Raw genomic sequence first — 20,957 nt, 5'->3', positions numbered from 1 at the left:
TGGCATGAGTTGTCACTGGAGTTTTAAAGTAATTTCAGGATGGTGTTTTTGAGTAGTGTTTTGAAGTTGACCGTGAAGTGACTCTTTCCTGTACTTCTGCTATCTAGTAAGCGGACCTCACTGTGCTAAATCTGCTGTTCATCCTACGTATGTCTTTTCCTCTTGACTCACCGTCAATATCTGTGGGGGGCTGCTATCTCCTTTTGGGGTTCATCTCTGGAGGTAAGGCAGGCCTGTATATTCCTCTGATAGGGGTAGTTAGATCTCCGGCTGGCGCGTGGTGTCTAGGGCATCGTAGGAAACACTCCCCGGCTACTTCCAGTGTTGTGTCAGGTTCAGGTCACGGTCACTTTAGTTCCCATCACCCGAGAGCTAGTCCGTTGTTATTTTGATTTCCCTGCCATTGGGAAAATCATAACACATCATACTGTGTATAAGGGAGCTGCGGGCCCATCATACTGTGTATATGGGAGCTGCGGGCTCATCACACTGTGTATAAGGGAGCTGCGGGCTCATCACACTGTATAAGGGAGCTGCGGGCCCATCATACTGTGTATAAAAGAGCTGTGGGCCCATCATACTGTGTATAAGGGAGCTGCGGGCCCATCATACTGTGTATAAGGGAGCTGCGGGCCCATGATACTGTGTATAAAAGCTGTGGGCCCATCACACTGTGTATAAGGGAGCTGTGGGCCCATCATACTGTGTATAAGGGAGCTGCGGGCCCATCACACTGTGTATAAGGAAGCTGTGAGTCCATCATACTGTGTATACGGGAGCTGCGGGCCCATCATACTGTGTATAAGGGAGCTGCGGGCCCATCACACTGTGTATAAGGGAGCTGCGGGCCCATCATACTGTGTATAAGGGAGCTGCGGGTCCATCATACTGTGTATAAGGAAGCTGCGGGCCCATCATACTGTGTATAAGGAAGCTGCGGGCCCATCATACTGTGTATAAGGGAGCTGTGAGCCCATCATACTGTGTATAAGGGAGCTGCAGGCCCATCATACTGTGTATAAGGAAGCTGTGAGCCCATCATACTGTGTATAAGGGAGCTGCGGGCCCATCATACTGTGTATAAGGAAGCTGCGGCCCATCATACTGTGTATAAGGGAACTGTGAAGGCATATTGTGCATATGGGAACTGTGGACCCACCGTACTGTTTTTATGGAACTGTGAAGGCATTAAATTGTGCATATGGGAGCTGTTGGCCCATTACACTGTATATAGGGGAGCTCTGGGGGGCATTATACGTTCTATAGTGGAGTTCTGTTAGCATTATACTGTGTATAGGGGAGCAGTGGGATCATACTATCTATAGGGGAGCAGTGGGAACATCATACTGTGTAAAGGGGAGCAGTGGGATCATACTATCTATAGGGGAGCAGTGGGAACATCATGTGGTGTATAGGGGAGTTATAGAATCATCATACGGTGTATAGGGGAGCTGTGGGGGCCTTAGACTGTGTATAGGGAAGCTTTAAGCTCACCATACTGTATATAATGGAGCAGTACATGGGGGAACTTAGGGACATTATTATATGTTAAGTGGGCACTTAAGCATTATTGTTATAGGGGCACTCAGAGTATTGTGACCATCAAAGTTGCATATGGTCACAATATGGCGGTAAAGTCTATGTTCGTTTTTGTATATACAGTAGATTTATTTTCAATAACAGTAGGGTCATATTCTGACGTTCCCCTACAGTATATTCACAATTAGAGTGCGCAACCGTAGCTGTAATCAGCTTTAGCTGGTTAGGGGCCCACTCAGATGTTTCGCCCCCCTAAGTTGAAATCCTAGCTACGCCTCTGTCTGTACGTTAATCATATCTCATCTCATAGGAAATAAAAACAAGATGATGGCACTTCCACCACAATGGTAAGGAATTCCACAGGAAGGGGTAGAGAATTTTTGTATGCCCATTAAAAATGATGATGAAGATTATGTAGAAATAAAAAATTTGTATCAATAAAAATAAAAAATAAATGTATCAATAGGTGTATCAGGTGAGCAGCATACATTTTATTTCTCACCGTATCCAGATAGCCACTTATTTTTCCTTTTTTCCAGAAAAAAAGTTTAGAATCTCATCTTATAACAGTATAAATATTCTTGCACTGAGCAGGATGTGTTATATATATACTGTATATGTGTTATATACTGTATGCAATTTGTTATGCTTTTTTTTAGCTGAGCCAGAAATATGGACCTGTCTATACCTTCTATTTAGCAAGCTATCGGACAATAATGCTGATTGGATACGATACTGTGAAGGAAGCATTGGTGGACTGTGGCGACGTATTTAGTGATAGGGGAGAAACAGGAATAGGAGATTTCTTTTTAAAGAATTTTGGTAAGTCCCAAAGGGAATAGTTATCAAGAAAATGGCTATCTATTTCAGGTGTTTATGTTACATGGATTTTTTATAAAATATTTTGGATATTTTTTGGACCAAATCCCAATTGTTATAAAAAATGTAGCAATTTTCACACTGGCTGCTGGGGATATTCTACACTCAGGTAATGCACACATGCATTAGCAGCAATATTTTATCTTTTGTATTGAAGCATCTAATGAGCATGTGCAAAAGGAGAGGAGGAGGTGAGCTGTGACATTTCCTATTTTGAATGCTTGATTCTGTTGCAACTGCTCTGTATAGAGGTGAGATCTTTCATTTGTAGAGCTGTCTGTGATAATAAGAAGACTGAGAAGAATGGGAAACATTTTTTTTGTATATGTATGCAATCCAAATGTCGGTTTTTCACATGTCACCTGTTTGTCCATTTTTCACAGATGTAATGAGTCCAGTTTTTACATGAACAATTTAAAAAATAATAAAAGGCTAAATACAGCTTCCTATGCTTAACATTGTAATGGATTCGTGAAAAATTCATGACATCCGGTGGAGAACCCATAAATGATCCATCAAAAACCTCCACATAACAGGATTCAGGCGTATGCGCCTGCGGGGACATTGACTATAATGGTGCAGACAGAGTCACTGTGTACTCTGTCATGCATCATTTTCAGGCATAATTGCCTACTAGAGGCAGACACCCAAACACAATCTACTATGTCTGGGTGTCCACCTTCAGTGGGCATAAAAATAATGCAAGACATTGATCACGTTGACTCTGTTTGCACTATTATAGTCACTGGCCCCACCAGCCCATATGCCTGAATCCCGGTTTTCGGGGGGTTCAAATCTAAGACCCAATGGGTCCATCGAACATAAGAGAAAGTGCAGTGGGAATCAATGAATCTGATCTGAAATTCAAATTAAAGTAGTCCACGATGTCATTTTTCACACGCAGACTATTTGTACACATATTACAATGTTCATGTGACCTAATATATTGACTTGTATTTCCGCTCCATGCAACATTAAGTGTTGATGAAGAGAGTAACTGAGAAAAAACACTGACTCCTGCTGATGGTGTCGCTGTCAGAGGCTACATCATCCTGATGTGATTAAAATGAGTGTTGTGATAGACATTCCATTACGCCCTCAACTTCCTCTCCATTAATATATTTGCCAGAGGATAACAAGGCCAAGTATGACCTGCGTTTATTACGACTACTTTGACTACTGGAACGGTTGCTGCCAGCAGTGTCGGTGGTGTTGCTGCTGCTTGCAGCTCTCACATTTTTTCCTGATATTTTTTTTTTATATCACTCCACCATGTCCATTGCCTGTCCATTTTTGGTCTAATATACATCTCAGACACATGCATTACGTTTATTTTGTGTTCCACCCAGGTAAAAATGTGAAATCAATCCAAAATTCTAGGCAAGACAGACAAAAAGGATAACTCGACAATAGTCTTCCTTTAATATCGATGTGACGTGCATCTGTTTCCAATTTGACAAATTAGACAGGTGTGGCAAAACAGCCCTGCATCGTTAAATGTCTCGATTTAATGTTTGAAAAATTGGGGTTAAAGCAAATGAATTAATGCACATAGTGCTCAAACTCAACACTGAATAAATCTAGTTGCTTTGAAAATTTTGCCTCCATTTTTTCATCACTCTCAGATCATTGGCATGTCTTTCGATCCTATGATTTTGAAAATTCCTTTTTCCTTTTCTTAATGGCGAGGCATGTATATATAAATATATAAATTGTATATTTTGAGTTTGCAAAACCAACTAATCAAACCCTTAACTTACAAGATCTAAGCAGTATATGGGGGTTACTAAAGAAAACAAACATTTTTGTAGGTATATCTGAAAAAAATAGAGTTAGAAACTTTTTCATAATTTTCTCGTTTAAAGTGCCTCATCTAGAAGTGTCAATCTTGGAAAGCAGCACTCAAGGTCTTTTAATTGCAAGCAATCTCTTTAGCCGTTTGCTTGAACTTACAGGGATCTTTGCAAGCAGTGGAGAAAGATGGAAAGTTCTTCGACGATTTTCAATGACAACTATGAGAAATTTTGGTTGGGGAAAGAGAAGCATCGAACAAAGAATTCAAGGAGAAGCTCAGTGTCTCACTGAGAAATTAATGAAGGATAAAGGTGGGTGCAATGTCAGAAATATACCTGATGTTCTTGGGCCAGTCATACCGGTTTTGGCTTTTGACCATCAACCAGTCGTCCAGACTTCCCTATGAACATGCACACTTGGACTAGGAGAAAAAAAGGATCAGTCATGTTGAAATTCAACACTCCCAACCCTTCTCTTATACATTTTTTATTGTATGATGGTGAAACTGTCAGGCCTCCCTTATACACATTAGATCAAGGACTGATAGACTAAAGTTTATGGGTACTTTTAAAATATGAGCTTGTTATACAAACTGGACTACAGATCAGCAGTCCCACTTGGTAGCAATCTTGCTATTGTCCATATTTTTACTAATATCTATAATGTTCTATAATTGATCTGAAGATGCTAGATAAATGGATTTGCACACAGTAGCTAAAGATTATTACAATTTACTGAAATGATAACAAAAAATACATGCAAGAGGATATGTATAGATAATGGCAAAAGATGTATACAAGACAATGCAAAACATAAAAAATGCATAATGTCAAAAAGGACAATAACAATAAACTTGTATTACACTCAGCCTCCACATCTGAGAATGCCCCGTCTAGAGTGCTTCCACATCTTGGGAAGCCCCTCCCTGCCTAGAATGCCTCCACATTTGGGGAACCACTTTCTGCCTAGACCACCTCCTCATCTGTGTGTCTCTCGGCCTAGGCTGTCTCCACATCTCCGGGAGTACCTCCTTGCCTAGGCCACATCCACATCTGGGAGAGCACCTCTCTGCCTAGTCTGTATTCACATCTGGGTGAGTGTATCTCTGCCTAGACCATGTCCACATCTGGGGGAGCCCCTCCTGCCTAGACTGCCTATAGATCTGTGGGAGCATTACCCTGCCTAGACTCCTCCACATCTGGGGGAGTGCATTCCTTCCTAGACCACCTCCACATCTGTGGGAGTGCCTCCAAGGCTAGACCACTTCCCCATCTGGTGAAGTCTCCCTGCCTAGACTGCCTTCACATCTGGGGAGTCTCTCCCTGCCTAGACCCCCTCCACATCTGGGGAAGACTTCCTGCCTAGACTGCTTCCACATCAGGGGGAACCCCTCCCTGCCTAGACTGCCTCACATCTGGGTGAGCCCCTACCTGCCTTGACTGTCTACACAACTGGGAGAGTGACTCCATATCTGGGGGAGCGAATCCCTGTCAAGGCCCAGATAGACTCAAGTGCAAAACTTCCATATTACAATTTCAAATGGACTCAACCTTTCACCTAAGAGATCTTTTATTCCCTTGAGACCTTATGACAACCCCCTTGTGTTAAAGCCTCTTTCTACACAGTGGACTGGTCTTACCAGTAGATCCTGAGATCAACACTGTGGAATGTCTTTGTCTAGCAGGTGCCTTTGTACTGTGCACTCTATCATCTCCCTAGTATCAAAAGGCTAAATAAGTGCTGACGATAAGATTATTAAAGTGGTAGAATCAAATGAAGCCAGTAAATTAACCCTATATTATACACTCTGGTGTTACCAATGACTGACAGTCTCTTTATATTTACTTACAGACACTCCGATTGACCCAGAAAACATACTGCGACTCACTGTTTCTAATGTCATTTGCGCCATTGTGTTTGGTGAAAGATATGACTATGAAGATCAAAAATTCTTGACCCTCTTATCATATTTTAATGAGATTTTACAACTGGCAGGCTCCTTTGCAGGACAGGTAAATATTGCATGTGTAAATTCCAAAATGTCTAATTGTGCAATGTTAGGAACATGAATTTATAAAAATAAAAAAAATTCACTCCTTATAACAACCTCTGCTTACATGACTGACATACAGTATGTCAATACATCTTGGCTTCCATCACAAATGTCTGCAGCCTTGGCACAAAAATGGATCAAAGATCCACTTAGTCATCTGTTAAGGAAACTTTGTAGACAGTCTTGAATTAAAATTATCCTACCGTTTAGTGTCTACATCCCCTGCACACACAGGGGTATAGCTGTGGTGAGTGCAGAGCTAGCAGTCCCCCAAATTCTTGGTAAACTACTGTACCAAATACATGTTAGTAAGATGTAGATGGCAGAAAATATGATGAACTGACAACGCAGGGTTTGTTTGCAGTCTGTCACCATAGAAACAAAAAAAACTGCTCAGAGATACTTGGGTCTGCTCAAAATACTGAGGTGCACTGAAATTAAAAATACTTATGTGTCATTTTAAAGGAGTTGTCCAGCTTAAATAAAACATAACTTGTATGAAAAAAGTAAAGTCTGGCAGATTCTGCTGCTCTCACCCCCACGGATCAAGCCCAGGTCTCTCCTTCAGTAATGACGCCATCATTTTTCTCCTGAGCCTAATGTTGCATCATCAGAGAAAAATTACAATCTTCTGACCGCTGCAGGTGATCACAGGTTTCAGTTTACCTGTTGAAAAAAAAGGTGACATCATCATAAAAGAAGACCTCAGATTTTGTTATTTTCACACCATCCATACCATCAGCAAAGTTTAATTTAGGTCAAAGGACTCGTTTATAGTGCCAAAAATGGGGGTAGTATTTTTAATTGCATTGGGGCCCGCTACTTTTAAATTGTGCTTCTGTTTGCATACCTTTTTTGTCTCGATGGTTACCAACAATAAACAAATCCTGTGTTGTCCTAAACTGCAGTCCATCGTACCCCCTTCCATCTGCCCTCTCTTTCTTATAAAACCATATATGAGGTAGCTCGACAAGAATTAGTGGATGAATAATTGGTAGTATGAAAACAGGATCATTTTTTTTTCTGTCTGAAACCATGGAGACTAGGGTTGAGCGAAACGGATCGGTCATTTTCAGAAATCGGCGACTTTTAGGCAAAGTCGGGTTTCATGAAACCCGAACCGATCCTAGTGTGGGATCGACCATGCGGTACACGATCAGAGCGCCAAAGTCGCGTTTCATATGCGCATTCAGCGCCGTTTTTCATCCAATGAAGGAGGACACAGAGTGTGGGCAGCGTGATGACATAGGTCTCGGTCCCCACCATCTTAGACAAGGGTATGGCAGTGATTGGCTTGCTGTCTGCGGCGTCACAGGGGCTATAAAGGGGCGTGCACACCGACCGCCATCTTACTTCTGCCGATCTTAGCATTGGGAGAGGTTGCTGCAGCTTCGTCAGAAGAAGGGATATAGTTAGGGAGGGAAGATTAACCCCCAAACCGCTTGCGCTGTAGCGATTTTCACTGTCCCACACCACCTTTTTGTGCAGGGACAGTGGAGGTCGTATTTTAGTGCAGCAGCTGCATAGCTGTGTGCACGGTGCTGTGCAAACCAACTGCTTTTTTAAAAGCAAAATTCCTGTTGCTCCTTTCTGCACAGTTACCTGTCTTGTTTATTTGTCTACCAATTTTTTTGTTCAGCTGTCCTTTTTATTGCTGCCATACTTGTCCTGAGATCATTGTAGGAAGCTTGTTATTGCAGTTTTTTTGTTTTTTTTTATAATAATTACAGCCACTTTCTGCCACGTTCATAGTGTTGTGTTATCCCACTGGGCCAGAGTTGTGGTTCAGTGTCTCCCCCCAAAAATGGAGATTCAAATTCTCACACAGTGTACAGTATATTCAGCTGTACTGCTAGTGCATCGTATATCAGGCAGCCACTTTCTGCCACGTTCATAGGGTTGTGTTATCCCACAGGGCCAGAGTTGTGGTTCAGTTTCTCCCCCCAAAAGTGAGATAGTAATTCTCACACAGTGTATATTCAGCTGTACTGCTAGTGCGTCGTATATCAGGCAGCCACTTTCTGCCACGTTCATAGGGTTGTGTTATCCCACAGGGCCAGAGTTGTGGTTCAGTTTCTCCCCCCAAAAGTGAGATAGTAATTCTCACACAGTGTATATTCAGCTGTACTGCTAGTGCGTCGTATATCAGGCAGACACTTTCTGCCACGTTCATAGTGTTGTGTTATCCCACAGGGCCAGAGTTAGGGTTCAGTGTCTCCCCCCAAAAAATGGAGATTCAAATTCTCACACAGTGTATATTCAGCTGTACTGCTAGTGCATCGTATATCAGGCAGTCACTTTCTGCCACGTTCATAGGGTTGTGTTATCCCACAGGGCCAGAGTTGTGGTTCAGTTTCTCCCCCCAAAAGTGAGATAGTAATTCTCACACAGTGTATATTCAGCTGTACTGCTAGTGCGTCGTATATCAGGCAGCCACTTTCTGCCACGTTCATAGTGTTGTGTTATACCACTGGGCTAGAGTTGTGGTTCAGTGTCTCCCCCCAAAAAATGAGGAAGTCTGGTGGAAGAGGCCGTGGGCGGGGGTTGCCAGCTAGTACTGATGGTGGTGGTGGTGCTGCATCTGGTGGTAGTGGCAAAAGCACAGTAGCACCTAAGGCTGGAGGTGTTGAGCCTGCGTCATCGTCTGGCTACACAAGGCCTCGAAGGCTCCCTTACCTGGGAGTAGGAAAACAGCTTTTAAAGCCGGAGCAGCAGGAAAAAGTTTTGTCTTTCCTTGCTGACTCAGCCTCTAGCTCTTTCGCCTCCTCTTCCCAAAGTTCAAAATCTAAGAGCAGCCAGTCGTCAGTGGATGCTTCCGGTCCGGAAAAAGACATTTCCTTGTGTCCTTCTCCCAAACCAAAAGTGAAGGATGCGTCAGGAGACACTACAGGTTACTCCATGGAGCTCTTTACCCATACCGTGCCAGGGTTAGAAAGGGAAATTGTACACTGCCCATTACAAGAAGAATCGGACATGGAGTGCACTGATGCACAGCCACAGCTAGATTGTGATGCTGTTCCATTGACTCTGATCACTACATTGCCCTCGCAGTTTCCTGAGCCAGAATCTGACCCTGATGAGACTATGGTGCCCTGTCCCGAACGCTATAGCACCGGCTTACACGGTGACACTGAGGAAGGTGCACATGACATTGTGGAGGAGGAGGTGATAGATGACCCAGTTCTTGACCCAGATTGGCAGCCATTGGGGGAAGAGGGTGCCGCTGGCACTAGCTCACAAGCGGAGGAGGGTTATCTACAGCAACGCCAATCTACATCGCAACAGCTGTCATCAGCCAGGCCCTTATCAGGCCCAAAACGTGTGACAAAACAGTTTTAGGACAGCGTGGCCAACCGCTGAAAGTTGCACAGCGTGCAATGCCTGAAAAGGAATTCCATAGTAGGAAGAGTGCAGTGTGGCATTTTTTTGACCAAGATCCCAATGATCAGTCTAAAGTGATCTGTAAGAAATGCTCACAGACCTTTAGCAGAGGGAAGATTCTTCAAAATTTAAATACAACGTGCATGCGTAGACATTTAACCAGCATGCACTTGCAAGCCTGGTCTAATTACCAAACGTCCTGTACCGTTGGTGCACCTGGTCAGAATGAAGGTAGTCAGCAACACTACATTGCTTCCCTCACTGTAAGCCCACCAGTTCGGACACCACCAGCAGCAAATGTGGAGGGATCGTCGCAAGGCCAAAGCAGGCAGGGAATCAGAAGGTTATTGGTAGGAAGCACAGTATGTAGGCCAACATCACCAACTGTCTCTCAATCCGCCATGTCCACCACCACCACCGCTAGTTCCACCATATGCAGGTCTCCTGTCCAGCTCACCCTAGAAGAGACTTTCGTGAGGAAAATAAAGTACTCATCCTCTCATCCGCGTACACAGGGTTTGAACGCCCACATTGCCAGATTAATCTCGTTAGAGATGATGCCCTACCGGTTGGTCGAAAGCAAAGCTTTCAAAGACCTGATGGCCTATGCAGTACCATGCTATGACCTACCCAGTCACAACTTCTTTGCGAGAAAAGCCATCCCAGCCCTCCACCAGCATGTCAAAGACCGCATTGTCCATGCACTGAGGCAGTCTGTCAGTGGAAAGGTGCACCTCACCACAGATGCATGGACCAGTAGGCATGGCCAGGGACATTACGTGTCCATCACGGCACACTGGGTTAATGTGGTGGATGCAGGGTCCACAGGGGACAGCCATAGTGGGACAGTTCTACCTAGCCCACGGTCTAGGAAACAGTTGTCAGTAGGCGTTCGACACCCCTCCTCCTCCTCCTCCTCCTCCAGAAGCGACAGCTCGTCCACAGAGCGCAGTCGCCTGGCAACTCCGTCCGCAGCTGCCAGTGTTGCACACGAGGTGTCTCATTATGGAACAGCTAGTGGTAAGCGTCAGCAGGCTGTGTTGGAAATGAAGTGTTTGGGCGACAACAGACACACCGCGGAAGTACTGGCCGAGTTCTTGCAGCAAGAAAGTGAGTCATGGCTGGGCAGTGTACATCTTGAGGCAGGCAAGGTAGTCAGTGATAACGGAAGGAATTTTATGGCTGCCATAGCCCTTTCACAACTTAAACACATACCTTGCTTGGCTCACACTTTGAACCGGGTGGTGCAGTGCTTCCTGAAAAATTATCCGGAGTTACCAGCCCTGCTCCTGAAGGTGCGAAAACTTTGTTCGCACATCCGCCGGTCGCCCGTACACTCCAGCCGTATGCTGAACCATCAGCGATCGCTAAATCTTCCACAGCAACGCCTAATTATAGATGTTGCAAAAAGATGGAACTCCACACTGCACATGGTTCAGAGGCTGTGTGAACAGAGGCGTGCTGACATTTATTTGTGGGAGGATACGCATACACGGGCAGGCAGTTGGATGGCAGACATGGAGTTGTCTGGTGTGCAGTGGTCGAAGCTACAAGACCTCTGTCAAGTCCTTCAGTGTTTTGAGGAATGCACACGGCTGGTAAGTGCAGACGACGCCATCATAAGCATGAGCATCCCACTTATGCGTCTGCTTATGCAAAGTTTGACGCACATTAAGGAGCAGGCGTCTGCAGCCGAGGAGGAGGGAAGCCTTGATGACAGTCAGCCATTGCCTGGTCAGGGAACTGTCCAGGACGAGGTGGCGGACGAAGAGGATGAGGAGGAGGATGATGGGGCTGAATATATAAGGGAGGAGGGAGCTTCTCAGGGGCAATAGAAACTGGTGCTGTTGCAAGGTCTGGTACAGGTTTCTTGCGGGACACTTGTGATGTAGATTTGCAATAAAATGCTCCTCAACCCAGCAGAAGCAGTGAATTGACACCTGGAACATTGGCCCACATGGCTGAGTATGCCTTGCGTATCCTAAAAAGGGACCCTCGCATTGTCAAAATGATGACCGATGACGATTACTGGTTGGCCTGCCTACTGGATCCACGCTACAAAGGGAAATTGCAAAATATGCCACATGAGAACCTAGAGCAAATATTGGCTACCAAACAAGCAACTCTTGTAGAACGTTTGGTTCTGGCATTCCCAGCACACAGCGGCGGTGATGGTTCTCACACGAGCCGTAGGGGGCAACATGGCAGAGGTGCTAGAGGTGCAGAAATCCGAAGTGGCATTGGACAGAGGGGTTTTATGACAAGGTTGTGGAGTGATTTTTCAATGACCGCTGACACGACAGGGACAGCTGCATCGATTCAAAGTGACAGGAGACAGCATTTGTCCAGTATGGTTACAAACTACTTTTCCTCCCTTATCGATGTTCTCCCTCAAAGGACACGTCTGGCTACCCAAAATGTTGATGATCTAACTTAAATTAAAATGAACCAATCATGGATTTCTAATTCTTTTGCCCCACCTTCCCCTGCTGACACATAGCTTTCCTTTAAAAAGGTCTTGCTTTTGGACTCCTCTTACTGACTGCTCCAATTCCTCCATTTGCTGCTGCTGAATGTCCACCATAGGCCATTTTTAACACCTCCCTAAATGGGCTGACTCCGCCCACAAGCCCGTGGTCACCACTTGGCGCAAGCACCCGTGCGAGTGCCGTTTGCCTGGACAGGTGGGTGTGCCCACTTTTGGCCGACGGCACTGGCACAGGGTCCCTCATCGTACAATTAAGTGTCTCTGGCGGTGGGGGTGCACACCCAAAGTCAGACACACCATCGTAATATGAGGGGCCCTGGGCCAGTACCGCCGCCCACGAGAGAGTGTTCCCCCCCCCAGCTCAAACAGTGCTCCACCGCTGTTTAGTCGGTGCTGTTAAATCCTTCAATGGCCCTGCCAATACAAATTTAGAGATGATAGTAAATATATACAGGGACCATGCCCTCCATTTTGACCAGTGAATACTGTGCGCGAACTACCACTATCTGGTACTCAGCAGAGGAACCCACCCCTGTACGTTGCTTTGCCACCTGCTTATTTACGAACATTTTTTTTGCAGACATTTAGCCCGCTTTACTATTTAGGCCAACGTACTGTGTCAGCCACTTATTCCAGTTGTCCTCCACCGAACAAAGCAGTGCCACCAGTTTACTCCTGTTACCAGTTTAGAACTGCATTGAGCCAACTTTTTTATTTTAGGCCTAGTAAGTCTGTCTGCGCCACTCCTAGCAATCGTCCTCCGCTGACCAAACCAGTGCTGCCTGTGTACCCCTGTTACCCATTTTAAACTGCATTGAGCCAACTTTTTTATTTTAGGTCTAGTAAGTCTGTCTGCGCCACTCCTACTAATCGTCCTCCGCTGACCAAAACAATGCTGCCTGTGTACCCGTTACCCATTTAGAACTGCATTGAGCCTACTTTTTTATTTTAGACCTAGTAAGTCTGTCTGCGCCACTCCTAGCAATCGTCCGCCACTGACCAAACCAGTGCTGCCTGTGTACCCGTTACCCATTTTGAACTGCATTGAGACAACTTTTTTATTTTAGGCCTAGTAAGTCTGTCTGCGCCACTCCTACTAATCGTCCTCCGCTGAACAAAACAATGCTGCCTGTGTAACCGTTACCCATTTAGAACTGCATTGAGCCTACTTTTTTATTTTAGGCCTAGTAAGTCTGTCTGCGCCACTCCTAGCAATCGTCCTCCGCTGACCAAAACAATGCTGCCTGTGTACCCGCTACCCATTTTGAACTGCATTGAGCCTACTTTTTTATTTTAGGCCTAGTAAGTCTGTCTGCGCCACTCCTAGCAATCGTCCTCCGCTGACCAAACCAGTGCTGCCTGTGTACCCCTGTTAACCATTTTAAACTGCATTGAGCCAACTTTTTTATTTTAGGCCTAGTAAGTCTGTCTGCGCCACTCCTACTAATCGTCCTCCGCTGACCAAAGCAATGCTGCCTGTGTACCCGTTACCCATTTAAAACTGCATTGAGCCTACTTTTTTATTTTATAAAATAAGAAAAATAGTCTTGGCACTCAAAATAGCATTCTTTTTTGAAAAAAGATTTTTTATTGAAGGAATACGTTCCAGAAATTTTGTAACGTTTCGGTCTTTTTAATGACCTTCATCAGACAAAGAATTATAAGGCATATGTGTTCATGTATGAAGATCTATGGGTTCTCTATAGGAAAAGAGGGGCCATCCATGTTAAAGTCCAGTCAAAAGTATAGTGATGGGATCCGACGCTTCCGCGTGTGAAGTACAGGAGATGGTGCATGGCGCCCCCGCCGTTAATCACAACGCCGTACTTTGAGGGGCCCTGTGCCAGTGGCAATGCGAACGAGTGTGCCCCCCCTGCTTGCTCAGGATCACAGCACTTGCAAAGTTGAAATACTTACCTCTCCCTGCTCCACCGCCGTGACGTAGTCCGCGTTTCCTGGGCCCACGAAAAACTTGAGCCAGCTCTACTCCCCCCACAACTGTTGCCAAATGACCCCCAAATTTTCAATGGCTAACTATTATTATAAGGTAAATTAAGATTGACAAGCTAAAGTAACAAGAATTGATGTTTTTGGCATTAAAATGGGCTCTGTTGGTGTTTTCCTGTCCTCCACTCACTGCCGACTTTGATTCTCCATTGACTTGCATTGGGTTTCGTGTTTCGGTCGGATCCCCGACTTTTCACAATAATCGGCCGATTTCACCCGACCCGACTTTTGACAAAGTCGGGTTTCGCGAAACCCGACTCGATCCTGAAAAAGTAAAAGTCGCTCAACCCTAATGGAGACACGTAACTCTGTCATGGAATTGTAGACAAAAAACAACAGTATGTATTTTGTTAAATTGTTTTGTGAAGATGAATAATGAAGATGAAGACAACTGAACTAATTGTGTTTTTTTTTTTTGCTTCCTTCCAAATTTAGCTCCTTAACACACTCCCAAGCATAATGCCTTACATTCCTGGACCTCATCAAAGGTTCTTCAAACTTGTTAAAAGCCTGAAGCTATTTATTAAGGAGATGATAAAAACCCACCGAGACACATTGGATGAGAACTGTCCTCGCGACTTCTTAGATTGCTTCCTCATAAAGATGGAAGAGGTGAGCATACAGATAAAATTAGATTATCGGACTAGTTGGTATGTAGAGAATGTACATGTGAAGCGACGGCCGGGGAACCACCACGGTGCAGGAAGACTACTGTACACGAGATGAGGTGAAAACAACAAAGGGTAGATTTATTGGAAGGCAAGGAATGAAGTGGATGAGGAAGATGCAAACAGGGGTATGCAATGGCAAAAGATAATTTACAAGAATTATATTCTTTAGCCTGTCCGTAAAATAGAACGGTGCTCCAACTGTTACAGACTCAACATATGTTACACAAGTAAATGCAAACAATAAACAAAGAATTATGCTACTCTATGTATAACCTCCCTGGCCTTTAGTAAGCAGGCCACACGGCTGCCTTGTTCTGACTATTGAAGCCTACATTAGGCCCTGACATGTGCACAAAACAGGAACAAGCTCACGGTGATGTTGGGGACTCAGATCCAGTCCCGGGGGGCCCCCAGTAGTCTAGTATGGTGGTGCGCACGGCTCTCTGCCAGCTCCATGAAACGTGGTCTTCTCCTTGCTTCTGGGTCCTGGAGGTGCTCCTGGAAGCTGTAAATCCCTTTCTCGGTATCTTCGTGGCTCCTCAAACTAACACAGGACAGCCACCCTCGCTGTACCTGGAAAAATCTGTCCAATCTCACAAGTCCACTCCGTTACAGGCTGTGGGTCCTCTCTTGCAGCTATATCAGGACACAGTTCTCCCCTCTTGCAGCTATTAGCACAAAGTTCTCTCTGCAGCAACCTCAGCTCACACACACAGTTCAGGCTCCACTCCTGCCATCTGCACAGTCCAGTCCATTATACAGTCTATTGCAGGGGAGGAAAAGAACATTCCATCACGTCAGACAAGGGGGTGCAGTCTCTTAAAGTAACAGCGTGTTCCTTACTGTTCATAACAGCACCGCCCTCCTACACATGTATCCAAAATTTTACAAGCTTTGAATGTAAGACATCATAATTTTGATTGTGCTTGTTTTGACTGCTATTTGGTCTACACCATACGTGTATATGGGGTTTTGACCATAATTACTTGTTATAAATTCACAATTTACTTTCTTTTAGGAAAAAAAAAATCTGGACACCGAGTTCCATGATGAAAATCTAGAGGCGACAATCATAGACTTATTCTTTGCTGGAACAGAGACGACAAGTATGACGTTGAGATACGGTTTCCTTATACTCTTGAAATATCCAGAAATACAAGGTGATCATCGGAGTTAATTTTGCTAATGCATTTCTATATAACTCAGTTTGCTTCCTGGGTAGATTGTGTAGGACTAGAGGTTAGACTAGGCCCAACGTCTTGTCACATAGAATATATATAGGTGACTTTGCAACTTTTTACTCTTGTTTCAACCTTTATTCCCTAGTAACTAATGTCATTGATTCCATATTTTGCCAAAAACAGAGACTATAGAGATTCTCACACCCACTTGCAAAAACCTCAGCTTCGAATAAAATATTAAATCCAAAATGGTCCGGCATGAAAGCTCTCAAAAAATAATGTATGAGATCAGTTTCAAAAGGGTATATACTAGTAAGTCCGAACTTTGTTGGCAATGTATAGAACCTCTAATAATACCCATTTCAAGGCTTTACATTAAGGGAAGAGCACTGGTGGGCTATTTTGCAATAAAGGTAGGACATTAACCCAAAACTTTACGGCTGAATCAGAATTATAGAGCTGTGTGGGCCACCAAATATTGTCTCTGTTTGCAATTCTTCAAGTAGAGATTATCCTACAATACGACATAAGATGGAACAATGTGGCGATTACCACATTTTTCTGACCATAAGACGTGTGTGGGTGCGTCTTATGGTAGGGATGTAACATGGGGAGGGGCAGCAGCAAGTGGGATTGCACTGGGAGGCAGGAGGCAGAAAAATGTCCCTGTGCTGGGGAAACCACATGGTCCCAATCATTAAAGTGCAGTGAATATTCATTAGCTGCTTTCCCGCCCACCTGTCAGCTGAGCAGTGAGCTGGGAGCAGCCATTGAATACTCCTTCACAGGGACACACGTGGTTTCCCCAGCACTGGATTTCTGCAGCAGCTGGGGAGATCTGTGTGTCTGGTGGAGGAGGCAGCGGCAACAGGGGCCGGAGGGGACAAGATCGCTGCATATCTGCCTGCTGGGGCTGTGCTGGATGCTGAGTGCTCCAGCACAAGGACCTGTGTGATGTCATGAAGAGGGCGGGCTGGAGCATCACATGGCAGCACAGAGCCCTCCCTCTTCTGATGTCATCACAGGTCCTGCAGACACCACAATACAATCTGCAAGCTTACTCCTGTGCTGTGGAGAGGCAACAAGAGGGAGGGCTCTGTGGTGTCATGGGATGGGATGCTCCAGCATTTTACCTCACCACAGCTGGCTGGCTGCCACAATTAAAAGGTTAGTCACTACAACACACAATAAAGCACTCTGAAACTTCTGTGGTGAACTATAACTCCCAGCATGCAATAGGATCTGCAGGACATGCTGGGAGTTATAGTTCTCCCGATGGGATCTCAAAGCAGCACTCCAGTGTTATTTTTCAGTGCTGGAGTGGTGCTTTAAATATAAGCCCTGTGCCTCCATTCTTATACTCACCCTCCATCATCTTCATATAGTACTTTACAGACACCACACTGGTCCCGCAGCACCATCTTCTACCCACAGCTTCCAACATAATAACATACTATTATATATAATAACAACACATATAATAGTATGTTTATGTTATTAAATATTTTACCACCTTTTTTGCTTCAAATATTTTTTTCCCTATTTTCCACCTCTAAAACCTGGGTGCGTCTTATAGTCCGGTGCGTCTTATAGTCCGAAAAAATATGGTATTTTTTATTAAATACATTTGAACCCATTTCGATGTCTATTAGAGAAAAAAAATAGCAGAGCTCTGGTCCTGCAACCCCTTCAGTGTTCCGCCAAACCAAAGATCTGCTACCTTCTCCAACCTGTCAGCATTCCTGGTGATCCATGTGCAGAATGTATCAGACACAGATTATATTATCGTAACCAGATATCTTTGGCTCTGAAACGTATCAGGCATATTTTAAAAGCCACCAGGGACACGCCTGTCTGACAAAGCTCCCAGCAGTTTTAAAATTCTCCCCACACGCTTCCCTTGAGGGACAGGTCTTTCCCTGCGTGTGTACAAGGAGAGATCTGTCAGTCAAAGCGCAATCAGATGGCAGAATAAATCAGGGACATTTCTAACATAATTAATGCCTATTTTGTGGCATAAATTATGATGAATTTGTTGGGCTGGCATACCTTGACGCAACTGGCTGGGACTAGTGTAAAGGTGGCAAAAGTCACAAAATGCTGCCCAACTGAGAATTCCGCAATTTTTTTTTACAATATTTCAAATTCCAGTAAACAGTCCTTGATGAGTCAGCGTTCTAGGTCTGGGGAAAATACCACTACCCCAAAACCAAGAAATTGAATACAACTTCAGTTATAATAAAATATAATAATTAATTATTGTAAAAACAAAAGATATTCAGTACATAAGAGAGAGTCAAATAATTTTAAATTTGCCATCCATGATTAATTAAAAAAAAAAATCTGGTTCCCTTGTTGTCCAATTGTCGTTCAAACTCTTTAACTCAAAAATAGCATTAGTAGTATCATAGTGACTGCCACATATATGGGTAAACTGATGATAACCATTCTTCACTGTTGCGTTTTCATACAAACTATCTGTGCCTTCAATATTTTTTTTGCCTTTTCTCCATATTTTCATTGCAAAGCTTTAACATGCTCTCAGTAAACAGATTCACTACAAATTGGCTGCTGCATTCTCTGTCTCAGCTTTTATACAGTCTGTGATAGATTGTTTTATACTCTCTGATGTGCTATATTATGTAATATGTTGCTTATCATTCATTATGGGGAAGCCCTTCTCGTTATTAATGAGTTTTAATTGGCTATTGCATGTATACTATTTATGTATTGTGTCAGCTTTTTCTTATTGTGAATCTCATATTTTTTGGTCTTGACGTAATGACATTTGTCACAGAAATAATGTTTAGTTGTAAAATAACACTATTATATTATGTTTTTTGTTCCATTTTGGACATTTCAGAGAAAATCCACAAAGAGATAGACAATGTAATAGGCAAAGATCGCTGTCCATCAATAGAAGACAGGAGTAAAATGCCGTATACAGACGCCGTAATCCATGAGATCCAGAGACTTGCTGATATTGTCCCTACAGGCGTTCCACATGCTCCCAGCAAGGATACAACCTTCAGAGGATATCACATCCCAAAGGTACAATATGATGGTCTTATCAACCCCTCTTGACAATGTCTGTTGTTTGGCATCAGTTTAGCAATGTGTGTGCCACTACAAATTTTCAGTAATTGTCATATTCCACTTTAAGGGCCATGTTCTTGACTCTCCACCCCTCCAAGCCTTGGTCTTCAATTTTCTGAGACAGTGGGAAAAAGGAAAAATTCTGAGTTCTTGGAAATGTTCTTATTTTTCCAAGAGACTGAATTGTTTCATCTTTTCCATTAAGCCTCCTGACCGGACCAGGAGACTTGGAGCGTATTGCTATGATCTGTTCTTTTATTTAATGTTTATGAACCACAGTTGGTATTTGACATTTTCTCTCTTTATTATTATTATTTATTCAGTAACGAGTCAAAAAACCTCAGACATACCAGAGCAATTCCATATGGAAAAAAGTGTTGATCTTCTCTGTGTCTTGGGTCACTTCTTCCTATCAGCTATTTACTAGATCTCACTTCTAACACTTTTGACATTGACATATTTCTTACATTTACTTTCAGGGAACCTTAGTGATTACAGTTCTGACCTCTGTCCTAAAAGACCCCAAATATTTCAAAAACCCAGATGAGTTTGATCCTGGACATTTCCTTGATGAGAAAGGTGACTTTAAAAAAAATGATGGATTTATTCCATTTTCTACAGGTAGGAAACTATTTCTTGATTATGGTAAAAAATTATCTATAAATACTGTACATGACTGAACTTAGGCTTCAAATTAACTGGGATTTGGAATATGGGACTATCTTACCTTGACATGGCTTTTAGGCTGGGTTTAAGGAAGACCAGATTTGTCTCCCAACGAACACATCTGGGAAGTCTTGTGTTTGCAATTGCACAGGGATTGGGTCTTGATGATTTGCCCAAGTGAATTCAGTGTGACAGCACATTCTTCAGACAACCATTGATAGCCTCATTGGTAATCGCCAATTATTATTATTATTATTATTATTATTATTATTATTTATTGTTATAGCGTCATTTATTCCATGGCGCTTTACATGTGAGGAGGGGTATGCATAATAAAAACAAGTACAATAATCTTGAACAATACAAGTTATAACTGGTACATAACTGGTTCTGTTTTCCCAGGAAAGCGAATGTGTATGGGAGAAGGCCTGGCTCGCATGCAGCTCTTCCTCTTTCTAACCACCATACTGCAGAAGTTTACCTTGGAGCCCACTGTAGACAGAAATAATCTGAGCATAAGACCCGATCCAAGCACCAATGGTTTAAGAGCTCAATCGTATCAGATGAATGTTGTCCCTCGTTTCTGAGCTGAAGACAAACCTACAAGCTCCAGAAGTAAAAATAAAACTATACGCAAAAATTCACCTTTTTTTTATATTTTTTAAGCGCTATGATACCACAATAGTAATTGACACAAAATAATATATGTTTTAACATCTGAAATAAAATGTTATGTTAATTAATATATTAGACTGTAATGTATCTTTTTTCATATATATATATATCTATAATATAACGCTGGGAGTGTCACTCTGTCCGAAGCCTTTATAGACTGCGCAAGCGCAAGCGCCGGCGCAGTCTGGACCCTACAGAGCGACGCTCCCAGGAGATCGCGGTATGCGTAAGCGCTGAACGCACACCGCGATCTCCAACAGAGAAACAGGGACGAGCCAGGAGGCGGAGGGTGAGTATACTTACCTGTCCCGTTCCACTGACGCCATTCCGGGCCATGAATATCCCCCTGCTCCCGGAATCGGCGCCTGCGCAGTCCGCGCTTTCCGGCGCCATTTTCTTGAAGACACATTGCAGTGTGTCTTCAAGAAAATGGCGCCGGAAAGCGCAGACTGCGCAGGCGCCTTTTCCGGCACCAGGAGGACACAGAAAATCTGTCCTCCTGGTGCCGGAAAAGGGGCCTGCGCAGT

The 20,957-nt window shown here is 43.8% G+C and overlaps 1 protein-coding gene across 1 annotated transcript in view; it reads left to right on the top strand.

Annotated features, from left to right (window-relative positions):
- LOC143805910 (cytochrome P450 2C20-like) overlaps positions 1–20,500 on the top strand; it is a 49,861-nt gene extending 29,361 nt beyond the window's left edge. The window contains exons 2-9 of the mRNA XM_077285666.1: positions 2,199–2,361; positions 4,374–4,523; positions 6,064–6,224; positions 14,577–14,753; positions 15,831–15,972; positions 18,857–19,044; positions 19,569–19,710; positions 20,158–20,500. Coding sequence (XP_077141781.1) covers positions 2,199–2,361; positions 4,374–4,523; positions 6,064–6,224; positions 14,577–14,753; positions 15,831–15,972; positions 18,857–19,044; positions 19,569–19,710; positions 20,158–20,342 — 1,308 coding nt within the window. The 3' untranslated portion in view covers positions 20,343–20,500. The remainder of the gene's footprint in view (positions 1–2,198; positions 2,362–4,373; positions 4,524–6,063; positions 6,225–14,576; positions 14,754–15,830; positions 15,973–18,856; positions 19,045–19,568; positions 19,711–20,157) is intronic.
- Positions 20,501–20,957: the final 457 nt, after the last annotated feature.

This window comes from Ranitomeya variabilis, chromosome 2, assembly GCF_051348905.1.
Source record: "Ranitomeya variabilis isolate aRanVar5 chromosome 2, aRanVar5.hap1, whole genome shotgun sequence".
Lineage (NCBI taxonomy): Eukaryota > Metazoa > Chordata > Amphibia > Anura > Dendrobatidae > Ranitomeya > Ranitomeya variabilis.
This window is presented reverse-complemented; position numbering and strand designations above follow the sequence as displayed.